At 33.0% G+C, this 23775-nt stretch overlaps 2 protein-coding genes across 2 annotated transcripts in view; one reads left to right on the forward strand and one right to left on the reverse strand.

Annotated features, from left to right (window-relative positions):
- Positions 1-23775, reverse strand: part of LOC108905820 (regulator of G-protein signaling 6) — a 152875-nt gene that overhangs the window by 101252 nt on the left and 27848 nt on the right. The window contains exon 2 of the mRNA XM_018708848.2: positions 13250-13437. Within this exon, the coding sequence (XP_018564364.2) occupies positions 13250-13303 (54 nt within the window). The 5' untranslated portion in view covers positions 13304-13437. The remainder of the gene's footprint in view (positions 1-13249; positions 13438-23775) is intronic.
- Positions 1749-10611, forward strand: LOC108905819. The gene is made up of 9 exons (XM_018708847.1): positions 1749-1807; positions 2067-2131; positions 2700-2982; positions 5085-5229; positions 5323-5462; positions 9553-9710; positions 9777-9993; positions 10140-10266; positions 10376-10611. Exons 1-9 carry the CDS (start codon positions 1771-1773, stop codon positions 10497-10499), a joined length of 1296 nt encoding a protein of 431 aa, XP_018564363.1. The 5' UTR covers positions 1749-1770; the 3' UTR covers positions 10500-10611.

Genomic DNA, 23775 nt, shown 5'->3' on the forward strand with positions numbered 1-23775 from the left:
ATAGAAATCCGTGCGATAGAGGAAGATGGTTATAGTGAATGCGTCTAATAGTCACCGCCCATTTCGCCCTTCCACAAATAAGATCCACTTCTTATTTGTGGAAGGGCGAAATGGGCGGTGACTATTAGACACCTTCATTATAGCTATCTTTCTCTATCGCACGGATTTCTATAACTTACTTTATCGCTCACGTAACGGCCGATGACCCATGGGGACTTTCCGACCCTGTATATTACAATCTATTCTCTATATGACCTCCTCTCAATTCAAACCACATATTTTCCAACGACTACTTGATCCTTTCACCACTAATGAGATCTTTAGGTGGTATTTCTTTTGAGACTTTTTAGGACGACATTGCTTCTAACTTTTATACAGGAAGTAATACAGAAAAAAGTAATACAGATTGAGGTCTGGAGATCTAGCTGGCCAAATGTGTGGCCCACCTCGACCGATCCAGCGACCAGGCTAATGCTCATTTAGGTGAGCAGTGACAATTCGGGAAATATGAGGTGGAGCTCCATCATGTTGCAAGTACATTCTTAATCGTCTTGCCAGAGGTACATCTTCAAGCAATCGCGGGAGTTCTTCCTCTAAAAATTGTAGATACTTTTGTCCATTAAGACGACCTTCAATAATAAATGGCCCTATAAGTTGATCGTATAACATTCCACACCACACATTAACGCTAAATCTACGTTGAAAAATACTTTCTACGGTGGCATGAGGGTTGACGTCCGACCATTGATGCATGTTATGGGTGTTGTTGATACCGTCTCTGGTAAATTGTGACTCATCCGTAATTAAGATGTAGCGATACAAATTTCTATTATTATTCAACCACTGACAAAATTCTATCCGCCTAGGGAAATCTTCTGGCTCCAGATGTTGAACACGCTGTAGATGGTATGAATACAACAGATTCTTGTTTAATGTTCTCCATACTCTGGTATTGGGAATCACTAAAGGCGTGGATATCCGTCGTGTACTAACACCGGGATTACGCTCGGCCATAGCAAGGATATTCTCTTCTTCTACAACACTCTGCTGATTTACCCGTTCGTAGTGAATGCGAACACTTCGAAGTGAACCAGTTTCTCGAAGTGCATGAAAAGTTGTGGTAAACGTTTTCGGGGAAGGAATACGACGATTTGGGAAACGCCGTTGATATTCCAGTGAAGCTGGAGTAGCATTTCCATCGCAATTACCCAAAACAAACACCATATCGGCATACTCAGCAGTCGTAAACTTAAAAGGCATTGTTCGCGAATTTGCAAAATTGAATCTTCACACTAAACTGCAAGCTTGTCAAAACTGACAGTAACCTAGATAACATTTTACCTTGCAAATGTCGTCAGAGCACACTTGACCAATGTGTAGCGCGCCGAGACGTAACGCAACAAATTTGATTATTACTTTTTACATTTAAATTTCAAATTCATGTAGCTCACAAAGTAAAGCAAATCGGACACATGTTTATATAAACTTTTTTTCTAGAAATAACCCAAGGAACATCCTCTATTAGTGCCGGGAGAACTTCATGAAACACCCGGTATACCAATAAAAACATCATACCTAAACATTATTAAGAAGGACAAACGATTCTGCTAATTATTATTTTTTAAGTAATAAGGTCAACGAGATATTTTCAGTGAACATGGCTTCCTTCCAAGTATCATTTAATAATCTGTATGTCAGAGGTCATGTCGCGTTAGTTAAAAATGAAATTAAATGTCGTTTTCCGACGAGTTGTTTTGAAATTTTGCCAGAATGAGGTACTCATTGTTTCTTTCAATTTTCACCATCGGTAAGTAGATACGGAATTATTTTATTGTTTTAAAAAGTGTTTACAGATATTTATTTAACTAAAACAATATATGCACATATACATATACCTAGGAAACATTGATATAACCTTTTAAAAATCTATAATGGATAAGTGATTCTAAAATTTTAACTAAAATTTTCATAAAATGCTCGAATATGTCAGTTTTATTATTTGAATGTGACCAAAATTTATATACAAAATAATTATTTAAAACTTCTAAGCTACAAATAATTTACAGGGTTCTGCGCAGGTAATTCGCCTTGTTCAATTAAAGATGATCCACAACTTGAACAGAAATATATGGTAAAACTATTTTTATGTTCATATTTAAGCAAATTATTATTATTATTTCTTTCAATTATTTCGTACTGGTGTTCTTCTAGACAGCCTTCATAAATGTTTAAAAGCCATGTGACCGCTGAGCATAGGCAACCCAACATTGCACGATTCGTACTGGTAAATAAAATTCCCTAAATTTTGGCGTCATTAGTATTACTGACTTGTTTACAATGAACAATGACAAACCGCTACGTCTAGGCGCGACATAATGCGATTGCTGATTGGTTGAATAGTTAGTACCTCGTGAAAAATTACACCAAAAACAGAAAAAGAAACGGAATGTTGCGTTTTAATGTGATCTTGATCTTATTGTTCTAATTTTACGAAAATTTAATTACCCACGCGAAGGAAATAAAATTACTGTTCCAAATAAAATGGCTGGTCACGTGGCTTGTAATAAATTATGACAGCCCTGTATATGCCACACACGTTACAAATACTTATATAGAAGACTAATTTATATAATTATTTATTTATACAAGTAAATATTGTATTAACAGAAACAACTTTTCTAATAACGTCTGTATTACAGGATGCTTTGTTAAAATATACCAGGTGTTACTGGAGTTTCCTGACCATCATTGATTTTCAGTCTGAAAAAAGAGTGGAGTCTTTATTAAAAAATGGTAGTGTTTCTGAAGACCTTAAAATAATTTATAACTTCGCCAGTGCAGCTCCAGATTGCGTTAGACACATAAATGAATTGGGAGCCGCGTGTTTGCCCTTAGAAGGGATAAATTACATGAACAGAACTCAAGCGGCCTACAGTCGAATATTGGAATATATGTTTGGGAATGATTCTCAAAGGACCATGGGTATGTGTATTTTAGTTGACAACAGTAGTCTTAAGAAATATTTATTTCAGTATTGTTGGTTATTTTGGATTTTAGATCAATCTCGTGGAAAAAAAATCAGTTTACACAATCGTCAATTCCTTGATTTTAGAGTTAAATAAATCATAATATAATAAACTTAATTTACTAACAATGCAACCTCGATGAGTTGGTAAATGTGACAGTTTAAGTACATACATAGAAAATAATGAAAAACTTATTGGGAACCTCTGGAATCGTTCCCGGTTACATACTACATAAAAAGAGGTGAATATTTGTGGGCGTAAATGGCGTATCTTTGGTTTCTTTGTCCCGTGGTTTGTAGTGAATACGAACATTGTTAGTTCAGTTTTAGGTGGTCAGCAGTGTCTGTGTGGTGTATGTCCCTAACAAATGAATTAAAATTGTCCGTCAATACAGTAACAATAAATTAATGGACATGGCGATAACGTGTTAAAATGCTAATGAAAACTGTGAGTGAACAGTACATATCTACTTCCATTTAATGCGGATTTGCCCTTGAGAACAGATTAGTCACTTGGTGCCAGGTCAGGCGAATAAGGCGGATGGTCTAACACTGAGAAGTTCTACTTGGCTGGAAACGCCTTGACAGACAATGCAGTGTAAGCCGGTGCGTTGTCCTGATAAAGAACTCATGACTTTTTTCCACAATTCGGGTCTTTTTTTCTTATACTTTTAAGCAGTTTAGCAAGAACCTTGAAGTAGTAATGCTGATTAACAGTTTGACCTTCAGGAACCCAATGAAGGTACACAATTTCGTGGATATTGAAAAAAAAACAATCATCATTGCTTTGAATTTTGATTTGCTCGTTCAAGCTTTCGCTGAATTTGGGCTCTTTCAATGGCATTTGATGTGTCACTACAAATATTTTCCCAAGCTTGTTTTTGTTCGATTGTGCGAAAAATTTTCTAGTTTCAGCAATAGCACTACGGCCAGATCGGATCAGATTAGCGATTTTTTCAATATTTTTATCCGTTTTTGACGTGTATTCTCGGCCATCTTAGAAACGCTTAAGCCACTCAAAAATCGACGCATGGATAAACATTCATTGCCATATACTTCTTTTAATAAAAGATAAATTTAATTTGCGGTTCTTCCATGTGCAATTTCAAGACAATTCGTTGCTCTGTTATAAAAAAAATACAACACTTATCATTTCTCCGGCAGAACAAAAATAGATCTTTCACAAACGAAGGCCAGGGCCAAACTAGTATGTCTGCAGATATGACAAAGACGGCAACTGTCGTCGTACGATTTTGACGCATGCGTAGTTCGTCTGTAGCAGCATCAGTCTCGTTATTTTATAGCCACACCTCGTATATAATATTACTTTTAAGTTTAAGCGGAGTTTTTTCTTCTGATAGGTAATATTTTTTAAATGTTTTTTTTATTACGATTACTTCGTAAACTTTTTGATATTTTCCGAAATTTCCTAGCATCTATTAAGACTGACAGAAATAAATAATTAGACTATACTTATGGTTTATACTTATTATGTACCTGAACTGTCAACTGAAGTAATGAATAAGTAATTGGTTGTCTTTCCACAAGACTGACCTAAAATCCACAGTAACTAACAAATATGAACTAAATATATTAAGAAAACCTTTTCCAATAATTAAAAAACATTGCCTGAGATTAGTTATTTGTAGCACACTTTTAGTGTTATAAAAATTATAAAATGGTCAGTCAAATATTTGTTTTTATGGAAATGTTTGCTTAACCAAAAATCTTACACTGAGAAAAGCAGACAAATAAAAAATAATATCATTACTTCATTCAATATGTTACGTGTTTTTATATGAAGTATTTTTGTAGATATTTTAAATTTATCTGTGTAATAAGCTTTTTCTAATAAAAAAAATATATGTAACTCCAAAATGTTTTTTTTTTAAATAAAGCAGAATATTCTTTTTCTTACAAACATTAGATATTAAATACGCTTATCTTATCTGCAAAATATTTGGCGCCGTAGTTTGTTATTCTTACGTAACGTTTACACTTACTAATTTTATAGGGAATGTTTATATTTCAAGAAAATTACATTACCAAAATATTTCAGATTTCATTGAAAGTCGGGGTTTTCCGTGCTCTATCAAAGAAAAATTGTTCCAAAAATGTTTCAAATCTCAGCCCTACTTTCCTATACCTTTAGTCCGGCAAGAAGAGTCCGTTTCCTTAACAGATAAAGAAGAACAGAGCTGCAGGTGAGTTGTCAACATTTTTACTCTGTTTATCACATAATGAGATGAGAAGAACCTTCATTCAATTAAACTTTTTCAAACGTTTGGCTTCTTCAGGTTTTATGGTGATGTTGAAACTTGTATGGAAGATTTGATTCCGCAAAAGTGTCCAAATGCAACAACTTATATACCTGACATGATAGAAATAATAAAGACTACGGTTTGTGTATCGGAAAATATACCATCCAAAGCAAAAGGTGAGAAAATAGCTAGAGTAAAATTCTTTTACTATAAGTGCTCCATTTTGTTTTAATTTCAATGGTAAGGTGATAGTTAATAACGTTAAGAGTTAGTACTTTTTATAAATAACGAAGGGTAATTTGAGAACTTTATTACAGATTGTAATAATAGAAAGTAGTATAATTTTAAAAAAGCGTTAATCAGATTTTCTTTTCGAAAAAAAGTCAAAATATCACTATTTACAACATTGTATACTCTATCTTCCAGTAGCAAAAATGTCAATACTGGGCTGCCTCAAGGGGCAGTACCGTGTCCTCTATTGTTTATAATTTTTCTAATTGATCCAGAGCATCATTTGATCAAAAACATTAAATTAATTTTATATGCAGATGATGTCACTGTTGGGCTATCATCCGACTCCACTGAAGAATTAAATTAAATGGCATGCAAGTTGATAGGTGATATATTCTGCTTGTGGCGTAAAAATAATAAATTGGTATTAAATCTTCAAAAATCGACGTACACACATTTTTCTAAATGACGCGACCAATCTATATTAAATATTAATCTCAAAAACATTGGTCCTCAATCATCTGTAATAAATTGATGGGCTTATTGTTAGAAGAAAATTTTATTTGGTCTAATCATTTACGTAGATTTAATTTGTAGCAAGTTAAACTTCGTATTTTTCGCGTTACGAAATCTAAAGTCAATACTATCCAAACTAGGGTTGTACAAGGCCATAGTACAATCCTAGTTTGGATAGTACTGGCTTTAGATTTAAAATTAGTTTTCTCTATCTCTTAAAATAAAAAAGTTAGACGGCCCCAAACTTTCGGTACTTTTCTGTTTTTTTTCTGATTACTCATAAAGTTGGCTATGGATCTCAAATTTGTTTTTACAAGCATCAAGGCCTCAAAAAATGCAACAAAAAACATAAAGATATTTGACGTGCTTCGTATATTAAGCGAGATACATAGGAGTGGCCCTCTTATAGTAGACAGCCTGTATATATAAAACATATATAATATATCACGTACACGCATGATAAGAAAAATATTTTACTGATATTTGCAATGCATTCTAAAAATAAAATGCTTTCTAACGATTAAGAAAAATTGCGTAACAGTTTACACAAATAAGCATTTCCAACCTTACTTTCTGCACAGGAGATTTAGTTTATCTTTAATTAAGAAAAAATTGTACCCACAATTATAGTTTTTTAAAATCTAGTATGCTGAAGATAATGTAAAATAATCAAATACGCAATACAGTTGCAGGCATCAATATCAAGAAATTTCAAAGGGCACGTTACAAAAATAATTTTCCAGAGTTTTGATGATAAACTTTTCAAATTAATAATATCAATATGTTTTAAATTATGTATTTATCACCATTATTTTAATACGATTTCTTGTAAGTAAAATATTCTTATTACGGCCCTGATTAACGCTTCTTCGTTCAATGACATTGAAAACGGTTGAATGAGATCAAAGTGCACAACAGAGTAAACTGCTGGTTTCAATATTCTGTGGTAGTATACAGGGATGGCCAGAAGTACGGAATAAAATTCATATCTTTTGAATGAGTTATTTTTTTTTTAAAACGCCGAAACACGTTAACTGATTTTGATTTTTTCCCATCTTTCGGTTATATAATAATTAATTTTTCTTCAACCCCCTAACCCCCAGCTACCCCTACTTTTTTTTCCAATGGAAACATAAGGCATGATAAGGCGTTGAAAAGCTTATAGAAAACTGAATNNCTAGCTGTGATTTTCCCTCATGAAATTGATCCAGATATACCGAATGAAAGAATTTGGTTCCAACAAGATGGCGCTCCCCCACATTTTGGTATTGATGTTCGAAGATACTTAGATGAAATGTTTCCAAATCGCTGGATTGGTAGACGGGGTACAGTTGAATGGCCGCCAAGATCCCCCGACTTAACACCCCTGGATTATTTTCTTTGGGGATATTTGAAAGAAAGAGTCTACCAGGACAGACCGGATAATATTGAGAATTTAAAGAACAAGATTAGGGCGGAGATGCATAATTTACCACCTGAGGTCATTCAGAATGCTGTGGATAGCTTTTACTATCATCTTGGAGAATGCCATATAGTGAATGGAGGACATTTTTAGCATTTGCGACATTGAGTCTATTTTTGTAAATTATCTAGTTGTTTCAATTTCTAAATGAAAAAAACTTGTTATTGAAAAAATAAAACTTGTTTATTTGGTATGGCTGGATTCGGTTTTCTATAAGCTTTTCAACGAGCCCCCTCATGCCTTATGTTTCCATTTGAAAAAAAAGTAGGGATATCTGGGGGTTAGGGGGTTGAAGAAAGATTAATTATTATATAACTGAAAGATGGGAAAAAATCAAAATCAGTTAAAGTGTTTCGGCGTTTTAAAAAAAATTAATTCATTCAAAAGATATGAATTTTATTCCGTACTTCTGGCCATCCCTGTATGTATTTATATGATCTTTCCAGTAAGTGTTTAAAAAATAAATTATTTAAGGAGAATAAATAAGTTCGATCTTTTAATTGTGCATACCTACAACACGAAACCGTAGCCTGTTTTCTAAAATCATGCCTTTTTGAAGTATGTATCTGTCAATAAAATTCTTTGGTTGTCTGGTATTTTTCTATACAAAATATCTTACACTGTTGTTTTTTTTTGGTAAATGTATAGATGTTGCTAGATGTTCCATCAAACAGCTTATCGTATGTACCCCTAATACCGATATAGAAAAATAAACGCAGGATTATTCGAAGGCAATGTATCCATGTAGCTAAAACAAATATTTTACCGTAATATTTTATTAACAATATATTTTGCTAATTTTGTTGAACTTGTATTTTTATCTGCAATTAAAGGCAAAGCATTTTTATTCGACTTAAATCCATTCGAAAATATAATTATAATAAATAATGCCTAACCATTTTAAAGACACTTGCTTGGGTACATAGTTTTTATATATACACTCCTATCCTTTCTCGTGCGAAGAACTGCCACTTTAGTTCACGTGACATTAGTGAATTTGTCAACAAAGTGTTACCTAATGTTTGCCTTATGACCTTTAGTATTGTCAAGGCTATTATACAGGGTGTCCCGCTCATGTTTCAAAAAAAATTATGTGCAAGTTCCTCATGGAATAATAATAGGGGTAGTTCGTGTAAAGTACTGTTTCCGAGATACAATGTGTTGAAATTGTTATTTTCCAAATGGGTTTCCTTAACTATCTTTAAATCGGCTAAAGATAAAAATGTCAAAATTTGTACACGAGTAAACATCAACTGTGCGTTAATAATAATGTGCAAACGGTTTCTTTCTGAAAAGCAGTGCCGCCGATACAGATAATTGGAGGGGTACAATCGAAAAAAAAAAAATGTTAAAAGTCAAAATTTATTACATTTCTAAACGGTTCTGTAAACTCTAAAGCATACTACAAAAAAAGGTATGCTTGTCGAAATTCGGTAGCATGTACCATTTTCGAGAAAAATGAAGTTGAAATTGTTAGTATAATTAATCAAGAATACGCTGCAAAATTTTCAAAATAAAATTCCTATTAGTTCCGATTTTATGAGCCTACTTATTAAGCAAGAAAAGAACAGATGCAAGCTCAGAATGATGATGAGGAAGAATGACTGAGGTGCTGGAATAGCTGATTGATCGGTAGGCACTCTATATTATTGATAACTTTTTAAAATTTCTAGTTTTCAGAAATTTCCAAACGCGTTTTTCTTGAAACAACATTTTTTGATTCGCAGGAACTCTAGTACAGAAAGTTATATACTTATCGTTATGAAAATTGAAAGTGTGTTTCTTTATGAAATTACAAAGAACAAGAACCAACAATGGGGATGATATTATAATTTTAAGGGTGTTTTTTTTTATTCAAATAAGTAAAAAAAATGGTGAAAATCGATAAATTTTCTTCAAACACGTGTCAAAACTTCAATTTTCACAAATTTTATCCGCAATGAGGTTCATATTTCTGAAACTCTTGACAAAAAAGTGCAATAAATTCACTGGAAATTATCCATAAAAACGCCCCCCCAATATAAAGATTTGTGAGGGAATTATGGTGTTTGTTTTAGCGGCAGAATCCATCTTTGAGATCAGCAATTATGCACTTCAATCTGTTGGTGAACGAAGAACTAGAATAACGCGTGGTACTAATGGAATAGAGAGCAAAGTTGCTTTACCTTTTACAGATGAACTTTCAAGAACTTGTGAACATAACAGAGAATTAGATGTAAGTGATGTTATACACTCAACTTTGTTAATTATTAATTTAATTATTAATGAGGACAAATTTTAGCGCAGCATAAATCGTTTCGCGACATGTGTGAAGTCGAAACCAATATTTGTCACTCCCAGGGATGAATTTATAGAGAATTTAAGAAATTGCAGCACTGAAACTAAACAGATACTTCACCAATGTTTGCCTCCAAAGCTTCAGTATCTTCCAGAGTTTATATTTGCATTGTCAGAGTCTTCGTCTAAGTTGGTGTATGATGATTCTAAAGAAATCGCAGGTAATGGTGAGACAATATTAAAAATCAACTAAAGAATGTCGCGAAAGTTTGATTAAATTTTTATATCTAAAACCAGTGATACCAAGGCATTGTATGTGCTTGACTACGTCCTTCTGTAGATGTTTCATATAGTTCTTAAATTCAAGGAGGATTAACTCCCTGTATACCGGAACTGAGAAGCAGCGAAAGTCAGAAGAAGTACACGAAATGTGTTACAGATGCAAGAGGAACCAGTAGTAATAAGCTTCCTGGATCAAAAAAAATATTGTGCCAGTAAGTATCATGTTAAGTTTTAAGGATGATAATTTGCAATTTAATGTTTCACTTTTCTTACCCAGTTTATAAGAAGTTCTCTAACTTATTTTCCGTTTCTTTTTTCCAGAAATTTTATACCAATTAGTGAGTGCTATGTGAAACAAATCAATGGTACATGCACCCTCAACAGTGATCTGGAGAAATTCACCAAAGATTATATGAAGGCGGTAAAGGAACCTTGTTCAGATTAGCTCAATTCATTCATGATTATGGAATTTGTTCAATCATTTTGAAACACGTAGATCAAATTTATATAATAACACATGCAATATATAATTTCTAATCAATGTTTCTTTAATTTTTATTGAGTATGAAAATAACGAAAGTATTATACAATTATACAATGTCATTAATTTTAAGGGAAAATTGGGAAAAATGAGTAGAATACGAATACTAGATTAAAAAAAATTTAAAATGTATATTTACTCTGAAGAAAAATATTTGAAAATCGTTATTTATTTGTTTATTGAGAGTGAATCTTAACCTACTGTATTATTCGGTCACTGACCTACTTTTGTATAAGGATAATAATTGTTTTCGAATGATAGGTTATTACAATTTAGTATTTTTAATATTGTTAACCTTCACTAGGTTTTATAACTGAATAAACGTTTTTAGTATTACGTTGAATTAATTATTCAGTTTGTAGTCCATATATATACCTAGTGACTTATTGCTTCTCAAAGCGTAGTATGGTAGCTACTCATCTAAAATGCCAGTGCGGCTAAAATAACACTTATCCGCCCAAAACATGTTTTAAATCAAGTTGGGATCCGCTGCATTTTAATTTGGAAACAATTGCAAATTTCAAAACGACTGAGGAAATCAGCTGTTTCGCTTCAACGTTCGAACACTCTCTGGTCCGCGGGCGCGCTCAGAGTCAAGGCGAAGTTAAAGAATAATTTGCTTATATTTAAAAAGGTCGAGCAAATTTTTTTCGATTTTCTGTCTTTATTAGGTCCTTCCGAATAAGTGGTTAAAATTAATAACAATATGATTGAATCACCCTGTAGGGTACCTCTATGTTTCTAAAGCCTATATATATGACCCCAAGCAAACCTAAAATATATTTTGACATTTGTGTTGAAAGCAATAAAAGTATTTAACTCGACTCACTGAGTTATTCCCAGGCATCTAAATTTAACGCCATTGATTTGAGGAGTCGTAAAACTTTATTTCTGTATGATGGGTCGTTACAGCTAAAAATGGCTGTTACTCGGAGATTTTAGTGATATAAATACCAATTACCAGCACTTTTAGACGAGTCGCCTATTCCGCCTCTCTATATCAGATACAACAGGTATCTTTTAGCTACAAAACTCTTCAATTTTCAAAATAAAATGAGATTTATTAGATTTGGTGTAGGTTAGAATTGTTTAGTTTATTAAATTTTCGTACTTTTTTGCCTGGTGTTTAGATATTGTTGTTAGTTAGGCACAAATAAATAATACATGTCGTACGACGTAATTTTTTTCCACTAGAGTTGTAACTCAAAAACTAGAGTCTCTAGAAGAAACGTGGTACGTTACCGAACATCCATGTGGTTAATGGGGCAACAAAATTTGGCTGGAATGAAAAAAAAACACAAATTTAACTATTGTCATCCTTTGTTACAAATGACAAATGACACTATCGGTTGTAACACCTCGAGGTGCAGTTGTAACAGACTATAAAAAGTACAAGACAAAAGTATCTAATAAAAACTTTTTAAAATAATAAATTTTTATTAACACATCAGCAAATAATAAATATAAAAATATAAAAAACCCAACTTTAAAATTATTTTCTAATCTCCTTAGTTGACAACCATCTGAATAATGAAGAAAATGAAAGTTATCAGTTCAAACGTAAATGTAACACAAATCTACATGTTACAATTAATTGACATCATCAGTAGCCATCTTGTTTAATGTAACTCATTTGAAAGAAAGCGACCAAATCAAAAACTGATATACTCGCGTATTTTACACTCGTGTAGCTACAAGGAAGATCTAATAAAAACAGAAAATAGACCAAAATGGTTCACGACCTTTTAAAAAATAAGCAAATTACTTAACTCTTAACCCGCTAATTCGGCAAGCGGACTACAAAGCGTTCGAATACTGAAGCGAAACAGCATTGTCACATCAGAACCACATAAATAATTATAAAATATTCAAAATCTACCACCGCTAATCGCATCTTCCGCATAGTTTTCCCGCAAATTTGGAGATCACGTCATACATATGGAGAAAAAATGCACAAGGCAAAATGCAATACAACCCGCAGTTTATTTCGGATTGTTTCGAGTGTCGGTCGTAATGGCTAATTTTGCGAATTTTGAATATGCGGAAATGGTAGTTTTATATGGAGGACGTTCACGAAATGCGAATGCCGCTGAAGTAAAATAACGGAGGCGTTTCTCACACATACCCCATTTCTGCGAACCTCGTGCGAGTTTTTCGACGTGTTCACGATACCGTGTCTTTTATAACGCGACGAGAACTTGCAAGTCATCGGCAAATTGACTTGAATGTGATAGAAGCTGTTTTAAATTTAATTGAGGAGCTACCTACTATTCTGACAAGAACCATTTCAGCGCGGTTGGGGACATCCCACAGCAAGGTCTGGAGAATAAACATGAGCTTTTAAAAATATTTATTTTTCGGCGTCAATATGCATTTTAAAATTTTTTTAATCTCGTTTCTCATTTTTTTCCTATCTTCCCCTAAAATGAATGACATTATGACTGAATCACCCTGTAGTTAACATCAGTACACATTAGTGTAACATCCGCACTGGCCATGATCAGATAAGTTTCACTTTTTGTTGATTTATTTCACATGTGGCCAAAACCTCACCTCGGAGCCCTCTAGATGTCAAAGAATGTGCCCAACTCGGGGCGCCTGCCGGTATAATTAAAAAAGTCGACCCCTAATTTGTTTACAGGTGGTTTACTTACTTTGTCAAAGGCGCTGGGCCTGTGGCATCGGTGGTCCCGGTGGTCCGGCTCCATGCGTGGGCCGGGGTGAGGGCGGCAGAGGGGGGGCCGGGCAGCCGGGCAGGGGCGCACGCCTCTAGCCGAGCTCCATGGGCGAGCTCTGCCCCCGCCCCATCACGCCCACACTCACCCCCACATACAACCGACAACTGTAACAGAACGTCTCGGTTAAAAAACAGGCAAATTAACAAGCGGTAGGGTCGTTTCCGCAAGATGCGAAATTTTGCAGGAGATCCAGAATGATCGAGAGTGACGTCGCACGTTAAAGATATGCCATCAAAATTGATCTCCGTTTACTCAAAACTATTTTCCAGCCAAGGACAATAACGGCTTAGTGTCAATCTGGATATCTCTGTACAGGGTGGGTTACATTTTCTAGGTAAATTTATGTTCTTTGTTAAAACAAAATTTCGAAAAAAGATGCATCATGAAAAATAGTCAATATCGTAAAAAAAATTTCTAAAATCCTTATAGTTTTCGAGAAAAAATTATTGAAGTTGTAATATTTACAACCCTTACATCGCTGGGCTACTGAAATCCGATTTTAGTATTAAAGTTTCTACGAACTGTCGAAATATCCCACTTGGATGTAAGAGGGGGCAAGCTAATTTTTTCTGGAATACCTTCAGTACAACTCACATAATAAAAGTGTAGATCCCTAGATCTGGGCGAGGTCCGGAACATTTTCAAAATTGCAAAAATTTTGAAAAAATACCTATTTTATCTAAGTTTTTTACTTATATCTTGGACCCTATGCATTTTGGAACAACATTGAAGAGGAAAAAAGGTTTTAGAATTGAATTTTGCACAATATACTGTAGATACTTTAAAAATGCTATCGTCAATGCTTTTGGAGATTACTTCAACAATGTCTTCATTCAATCGCAACCGGTTAATGCAGCTCAGTTTTCATTGTGCAAAATAATTTAGGATCGCATTTAGTGATTCAAAATTTAACTTATGAAGATGTTTTACAAAATCTCAGAAGATTTAAAGATACTTTTACGATGGGCGTGGATGGAGTTCCTAGTTTTATTCTCAGAGATTGTGCATATGCTCTCGCTGAGCCATTGCTGATTTTATTCAATTGTATCTTACGTCATTCCACTTTCCCATCTTGTTGGAAAAAAACTTACATTTGTCCTATACCGAAAAAGGGAAATCACAGTGACGTATCCAATTATAGAGGCATTTCTTTATTGAGCAATTTCTCTAAGGTATTTGAAACTTTACTATATGGTAAACTGTACTCTTTCGCTAGGCAGCTTATTTCGCCACGGCAACATGGTTTTATGCAAAGGAAGTCTACAACATCTAATTTAGCTGTTTTCACTCAATACGTTTCTGAGGTTTTGGATAATAGAGGGCAGGTGGACGTTGTCTACACTGACTTCCAAAAAGCTTTTGATCAGATAGACCACAATATACTCCTCGTCAAACTGGAAAGTTTTGGATTCTCCGAGGCTCTGATTAAACTGTTTACTTCTTACTTAAGTGATAGATATTTTATGGTCAGGTATCAAAATTTCACATCAGAATCATTCTCTCCAACATCAGGCGTTCCTCAAGGCTCAAATTTGGGTCCCATATTATTTTTATTTTTTATTAACGATCTTCCAGATGTTATCACTTGTGAACATTTGCTATTTGCGGACGATTTTAAACTATATTCTGAAATCAAATCTCCTTCAGATTATATTCGCCTTCAAGAATGTATCAATCAAATGACTTCATGGTGTGAAAAAAATCGTCTGAAACTTAATATATCTAAATGCCATGTAATGACTTACACTCGCAAGACTAGCTTTCCCATTTATAANTGATAGAGTTTGAGCGGCGATTTAAAAATATATAGGGTTTGTTACAGCTATTTGATAAAACAAAAGAGATACAAGGCCGCGAATATCAAACTGAATCACCCGGTATAGAGCGTCCAGATATTAACCGACAATATATTAAGAGCATATCCTACTATTAATGAAAGAAAGACAGCGAAATGTTTCCTTAGCAACTTATAGATTCTTAAAGTTCTAGTAACAGTATTACTGTTATGTGGCAAATCTAATAATTAAAATATTTTCTAAATAAACTATTTCATTTGAGCCAAAAATTAGAAATTTAAATAATCTTTTAGTGAAATAGTTGAACAAAAAGGTTTTTAAATCTGACTGGAGAATGAAAATGTAATTTTTCTGGTAGATACCCCTGTTGCAATTTGTAAACAGTTTTTTCTTTAAATTGTTTGGCTGTTGTTTCCCATAACTTTTTTCCTTTACCTTAGGTATAGTGATACCTACTAAACTTATTATATTGTATAGTGTTATTCCAAATTCTATAAGTTTTCTGACAAAATTACTAAGTAACAACACTTCCGTATTTTCTTTTCATGAATCAATTTAAATGGAATAGGAAAGTAATTTTACTGGTTCTGCCTTGTCTCTATTTCTCCAGAATTAAGACACACTGTATAAAGCATCCACAGATACTTTTTGTAGTCAAGCTTCTCATTTGGTGCTTTTTCAATCATGAAAAACATATCTTGATTTATTTGTATAATTAACTGAAATATCAATGAATTTTTCATTCATGTCATGTACCTTTATAAACACTAAATATTGAGACCAAGCATAAATGTTTATTGTATATTGACATATATCTTCGATTAACTGTATAATTAGTTTTACTTGTGACATTTTAATTGTTTTAGTCTGTTTTAATAGTAGAAATGTAACTTTCTGATTTGTTAGTTAGATGTATGTATTTCATTTTCGCTACGTTATATAGTTTTGCATGTGACCTGTTCTGTCTAAAATGTTGTGGCGTACAAATCTAATAAATTATTATTATTATTATTATTAAAAAAAAATGTTTAAATTTATTACCGATGTTGTAAAATAGCAATAATTGATGAAGGCAAAATTTTGGTAGAAAAAACTTTTATATTATAATAAAAACACACCAAATTTCATTAAAATCGGTTCGAGTTTTCGCAAAATAATTTTTTTTTATTTTGAAAAAAAAATGTTCAAATTTTCAAAATTTTGCACAGCCTCAAATAAAGTACTCCCCCACTTTTCGTGTTTTGAGTTATTTATAAAGTGAGAGCTTTTCCGCTGATTTGGTGTGTTGTTTTATTATACCATAAAATTATCCAAATAGCTTAATTTTTTTGCCTTTTTTTCTTCAATTATTGCTATTTTGCAACAATGGCAATAAATTTAAACATTTTTAATTTGTAGTATATTGTGCAAAATTCAATTCTAAAACTTTTTTCCTCTTTAATATTCTTCCAAAATGCATAGGTTCCAAGATATAAGTAAAAAACTCTTGCAATTTTGAAAATGTTCCGGACCTCGCCCAGATCTAGGGATCTACACGTATTATTATGTGAGTTGTACTGAAGGCAATACAGAAAAAATTTGCTTGCTCCCTCTCACATCCACCTCAAAACAGATCCGCCCTGATCTAATAGAAATTCTTTAAATTTTTTATCAGCTCATTTTTTATGCTTATATTATATATAGTATTATATGAAATTTGCCTTATACCGGATGAGTATGATTTTATAGTTCTTTGGACAAGCAAAAAAAAATTGCCACAATTAGAAAATTTTTATTTTTTTTTCAAATTAATGACTAAATATTAGCGATCATATTTCCTATACTTTTTTAATTGGAACGCTAATTTAAAAGAACTTCTTTATTAAAAAGTATAAGTACTTTGCATATATTATATTTAAATATTTTGAAGATATTTAAAGATAAACTTTCTGACTTTAGAATATGTTTATACAGGGTGTCCCGAAATTCATGCAACAAAATTTGGTCATAGATTCTTAAGACAAACTGAGGGGACCCGTATTTTTTCTTTTTGCCAACTGGCCCCCTCTTTCTGAGTTACAGCCCCCTGAAATCTGTCCCTAAGAAGTCTTTTTTATATCTCAAAACCATGATGNCTCCAACATCAGGCGTTCCTCAAGGCTCAAATTTGGGTCCCATATTATTTTTATTTTTTATTAACGATCTTCCAGATGTTATCACTTGTGAACATTTGCTATTTGCGGACGATTTTAAACTATATTCTGAAATCAAATCTCCTTCAGATTATATTCGCCTTCAAGAATGTATCAATCAAATGACTTCATGGTGTGAAAAAAATATATCCTATCTTTCTTTCGATGAGGAATCACCCCCCTTAAATGTTTTACACTTATTTAGTTACACCCTATATATTCATATTATCTGAATTTTTGAATACGAATATTCTGGATTCGAGTACTCTTTCAACGTTGTGTTCAGGATTGAATACTTTTTACGTCTTTTTACCCAACTCTGGTGGCAAACGAAGCTGTTTTCAAAAAAAGAAAATCATATTTTCTTTGACAGTTTTGTCAAAATACCGTATTGCTTGTAGGTGCAGAAGCACCCAGGATTCCCTTAGTTAAGGGTCCAAACGAAATAAGTAATTCCCAAGTGATAATTTTCAGATATTACCTACGGAAGTAAATAAAGGATATCCCCTTCTTGGGGTGCAGCAGTCCAAAAGGAATAAAAACCAGAGGACTGATACCGAATAAATTGTTGGCAAATCCGTGTGGGTCATTGAGCATTGAGATTGGCTTCAGCTGTCCATCGCCAAATTCCTTGAACGTAGTGACATAACTAATGAAGCCGTTGATTATTTTGTCAGCCCCAAAAGTCAAATATTCCTTCTATCACCTCAGGCGTGGTAAAAATAATATGAAGACGTTCGTGACGGAACTAGGAGGGAAGAAAAGCGAGCAAAACTGAAAGAATGTCGACTCGTGGTATCGATTCTACAACTTTAATTAACAGAGGTCTCGATATTTCGAAAAGTTATTATGAAAGTCATGAAACTAAAATAAAGATTCGGGGTAATCGTCTGAAATTACGTTTGGGATAGCAAATAAGTGTTATTTTGCCAGAAATTTGAAAAAAAAAAAAAATTTGCGATTTCCATACATTTATCAACAAAATCTAGTGGCTACGATTTCGTTTATAAATGTTGATGAAAGAAGTCCATACAGTATTTTGTTTTTGCCAAAATTTTTATAGCCATTTCATGAATATTTAAAAATTTTCAGGTGTTTTCAAAACGTATTCTTTTGGTTCAGACACCAGATAATAGAGTTGGTTTTTATTTCTGATTTTACAGACTACTTGATCTATTGCTGATCTTTCACTTTTGAGAAATATATGCTTCGTATTGGAACATTCAAACAGTTTCTTTAAGTCGGATTTGTTTTTTATAATATCCTGACCTTGTATCCTTCCCACCCAAGCGTTTAAGCCAACTTTCCTGTTAATTTTGCATTTTAGAGACAAATTCTATCTTTTCAGCAGCATGTTGATTGTAACAAAAGTACAGTCGAACACAAACTAGTTAAAAATCTGTGACACCATATTCGATCTAGGAAAGCCTCTTTACTGCTTACAGTTTTGATTATAAAGAGCTCTTTTTACATATCTCGGAAATATACTTAAATAATTAATATAAGTATTTATAAAATTCTACCCAGGAAAGGTCAAATAAATTTAAATACATCAATGCCTAACCGGGCCTAGGTTTTCTAATAGTGGGTCCACCTCCACATAGCCTAGCCCAAGAACAACAAGATCAAGTTAAAGATTTCTAGCTAAGGCTAAGCAATTGCGTTGCAAAACTGGGTTTAGGACATAGGCCACGGCATGGCAATTCGAAAAACAATATTACTTTAAATAACAGCAACCGCTAGAAATGAGACTTTGGATTCTCTACATTTGAATATCCCTCGTATACTTAATTCTAACACTTCCATTTAATTACTTCATCGCACGCGTGTATAACCACTTTCATGCTTAGAATGTAAATATTTCTTAAGAGGGGTGAATAAAATTAGGCGTATCTTTTGTTTTGCGAATTATGATACATATTTTAATTTAATTCATTGTGACAAAAAACGGAAACATTAAATATATATCTGTCAGGTAAAGGGACTGTGAAATTAACTGAGATTTCTTATCACGTTTTCATTAATAATTTCAATTAATAATCCCAAACTGTTCGATTAAAAAATGATTTTTATTATTTTTTACTTGCTTCTTCATTTATTTATTTACTTATTAATTCACAGCGTGTACAATAGAATCGTAAATATCACTACATAGACATTTTTCGTCATGTGATAATCATAAAACTTTTCATCGGAACACATAAGGTCTTGTAAGTAAACAAAAGAAACTATACTGTTTACATCATGCTGAAGCCATTAACTGGGTATTTAAATTAGTCATATGTGTAAGGAAACTCAAGGCTGTCTCACACTTACAGTGGATAGCTAAGACATACAGGATGCTTTATAATTATAGAAAATGTAATATGAACTGAAAGTCAGTAGAGTCCTGAAGTCAGGATTATAATATTCCATGGAGTATTCTTTGTGGCCACTCAGAAAAGTCACCTTGTATATTTTGTCTACTTGAACTAATGGCAAAAACCATGCATTTGATATTTTTGTTACATAAATGAGTGGTCCTATTATTTTACATGCTATTGTGATGATATAATACATTTTATTTCATAAGAACTATATTATAAGTGTGTTTCCTCAACTGTTTTTGCACATATACGATGACACAAGTGAATTTTGTTCTCTGCCTTTGATTTTTCAAATCTGTAAAATTATAAGGAATGATACTATTAATTTGTACGGAAACAGAAAAATATTATTTCAAACAGGTCCCATTACTAAAAAATATTGAAAAATTGATAAAAATATTTTCAGGATTCAAAAGTTGAACAAAGTACGTCTTTCCACCAACTAGCATTCTTGTGTTATAGGAACTAAACGAACGTTTAGTAAACATTTGTAGGATTGTACAAATATTGTATAGTTCCAGGCTGCAAAAGTACCTCAGGATCGACTCCGAATAAAATATTTATTTCATTACCGAAAAATGAAAAGTTTGTGTGATGTTATCCACGGTTTCCCCAGCCACGGTATGCAACTCAAAACCACCTTCGTTTTTCTTTGGATGCACGTCTAGGGGGTTGTAAAATATTATTATTTGAACATTTAGAGCACAATTCTCAACTTTATGCCGGAAATAAATTCTGCCCCATCTAAATGTTCGTGTTCACAAAAAATTCGAAATACGACGGCGACAGGGACCTATAAGCAGTTAAGAACCACTCTAGTTTTTCTTTGGTTTTCCATCTAGAGGGTTTTAAATATTATTATTTGAACATTTAGAGCAGAATTATAAAATTTATGCTGGAAAAAATTTCTGCCCCATCTAAACGTACCCGTTCACAAAAATTTCGAAATACGTCGGCGAGAGGGACCTATAAGCAACTCAGAACCACCCTCGTTTTTCTTTGGTTGCCCGTCTAAGAGGTTATAAATATTATTATTTAAACATTTAGAGCAGAATTTTCAAATTTATGTCGAAAAAATAAATTCTACCCCATCTAAACGTTCCCGTCCACAAAAATTTCGAAATACGTTGCGAGAGGCACCTATAAGCAATTTATTTAAATAATAATATTTTACAACCCCCAAGACGGGCAACCAAAGAAAAACGAGGGTGGTTCTGAGTTGCTCGCACATACACGTCGTCGCATACATCCAAAGTACAGGTGGTTAAATACTATCAGAAAATGAAAAAAAAACTTTAAAATTACCTATATATCACTGAATGGGCCTATTGTACCTTCCAGTTTCCAGGAAACAGTCCACAGTAATATTTTGTTAAAATGACTATATTACAACTTATTTTATAACAAGCATTTGTTAGAAGTTTTGGGACTTCATTATATCTAACATTTTGTTATCTGATATGTAAAACAACACTGAAATAAAACACGTTTTGTGTGCTGTTATAGATAACATATTTTTAAATCTTACGTTAATATTGTGTACATCAATTCTGAATTGAATTTTGTCATAGAGAGTGATGGCACAGGTATGTTGAATTTTTGTATCGTGCTTGGTCATGTTTAAAAAAAATATGTGCTAATATTCTAAATAACATTATTCTATATTTTAAAAGGTTGACATAGATACAAATCTTTAAAAGATAACTTAAATCGATAGTTATTCTCTGATAAACTTTTTCTGTGCAATAATTTAATATTTACAATAATTCAGAATTATATTAAAACGATAAAAATTGTAAATATACTGTTCATTTTTCATAAATCTTTTAACACATGCAAACAAATTGCTTTTTCAGTGTGACTTCAAGTTGTTCGTTGTGTTTGAACAGAAAACTGAATACACGACATTGGCATTGCAAGGAAAAGACCTTGTTATTTGTATTTGTCATGGGAATTGCCCTTGGAATTATAATAGGAGGGCTTATAAAATTTGTTTACCGTTGGTAAATATAAGCATAAAAAAGTTATTTGTATCTGTTAACGAAAGCCCGTTACGATCGACAGATTTCCGAAGCTTGTAAAATTACCTTTGCAACTGGTGAATAAACATAACGAGCCCCGAACCCCATTAAAGGGAAAACAAGGTTTTAGAATCGAAATTTGACATGAGCTGAATACTGCCATAAAGTTCTTAAGGTAAGCTTTTTATTGAAAGTTACCTAACACCGCTCTGATATAATTATTCAAAATTGTGAAACCGGGCAATTAGGTTCGGGTTTAATTTACAATAGAAGAGGTTTGCAAGTTGACGGGTTGACAAAATTTGGAGTATTATCTTAAGACTGGAAATCAAATATTCCTGGTTGCCTATTTATTTCCTATTGAGAAGTAATAGAAGGAAAGGAATAGACTTTGACAAAAATATGGGGCATCCCATGCTAAATCAATGAAGTCCGGACCGAAAAATGGTCCGGTGACCGGACCATTTTTAATTTTCCTGATTGTTTGGTATATTTTAACACCAATTTAGAGCAGCCTAGATGAATTTTTTCAAATTTTTATTTCAGCCACTTAAGAAAGTTGATGAGCATTTGAATATTTTGGCTAACAAATTTTCAAATACCTGTAACTTGGCAAAAACTAAAGATATCATAAACTTTTTTTTCATTTTGTTCATTGAGATGTGGGTCTAAAAAAAAATAAAAAAATAAAAAAATATAAAAATAATTCATTTTTAGTTTTTTGAGTTTTTGAGTAACAAGCAATATTCGTATGAACTAAAAAGAAAAGTCCTAGTCAAATTAGTCACTGTTTTCATTTAAATACGGTCGATAGCCGCACGGTTTAAGGCGTCAGTACTTAAATCGATGTGTGCTATCTGCCCGGGTTTCGAATCCCGCGGCCGGTAGACCGTAGATTAGCTATGCTTGTACGGAGGATTGGCACCCTCTGTGCAGGTATGGTAGGGTGGAAGAATGTTGGCTTGGGTCAATGTGAGAGATTGACACCGGTTGGCATTTGACCACCCCCCTAATTAATGAGGTTTTCCAGGTTTCCCTCATTCCCGCACTGAATGGTGGTTAGGGCCTACCAACATAAGTCGTTTCTGGGCGCAAATGAGGCCTGCTTAATAATAATATGCCGCCTCCTCTCCGGCACAAGTCTCCGACTTCTGGGCTAATTCTCGTAGTTAGAATGAGGAGTAGAGATATTATTTTTATATTATTATATTAATTGAAATGCCACCTTGGCAATAGACTCTTTTAGTGTGATGTCACATATTTAGGCAACACGCAACAAATTGTATAGATCGTATCTGACCCTTGTGTACTATTTACATAGGTACTATAAAAATAAACAACTTCAAATTAATTCATTTTTACAAGAATTTGGAAGTATTTAAGAACAACTAGCACGTATTTCGTAAAACAGATACACTAATGTGCATAAAACTTACAAAAAAAAAACGATATAAAACAATATTCCTAAACTTAAATAAAGTAAAAATTTAACATTAACCATGTTATCCTAATGCTCATGTTCGAAAGAATAGCCTCATACGCAGGTGAGATCTTATCGATATATTATAGCTGTCATCATTAGCGCATTTTATCTTGTTTTATTTAATCTTGGCATTTTCTAGTTCTACTATAACTATTTTTACTGTTATTTTTTTTGGTGTTGTACTGTGTCAGTGTATTTACCGAGCGTTTTTTTCTTCAAGTGGTTTATTATAGACGTAAACTTAACCAACCATTTCTTGAATGATATTCCTTTGCGAGGCTACTTCGCTTTCATGAAATTATTTTTACTGCGCATGCTCAGTAACATTGATATAATTATAATTTTGATTTATTAATTACTATAAAAGTCAATATTGTTTTAGAAATTTAAATATATAAATTCTATAATTCTAGTAGTGGGATTTGAAACTTTGCCCATTATTTGACGTATGTGACGTCACTACTAAAAAAGTCTATTCCCAAATCTGGATCCCCCAAATTGTATTACTGGTTGCCTATATCATTACCTTTAGGTACCTATTCGAAATAGGTAAATAAACGAAAATTATCAGAATTTCTATATATCTCAGTATTTCAACGCTTAGA

The sequence above is a fragment of the Anoplophora glabripennis genome, unplaced genomic scaffold (genome assembly GCF_000390285.2).
Source record: "Anoplophora glabripennis isolate ALB-LARVAE unplaced genomic scaffold, Agla_2.0 scaffold164, whole genome shotgun sequence".
Taxonomy (NCBI): domain Eukaryota; kingdom Metazoa; phylum Arthropoda; class Insecta; order Coleoptera; family Cerambycidae; genus Anoplophora; species Anoplophora glabripennis.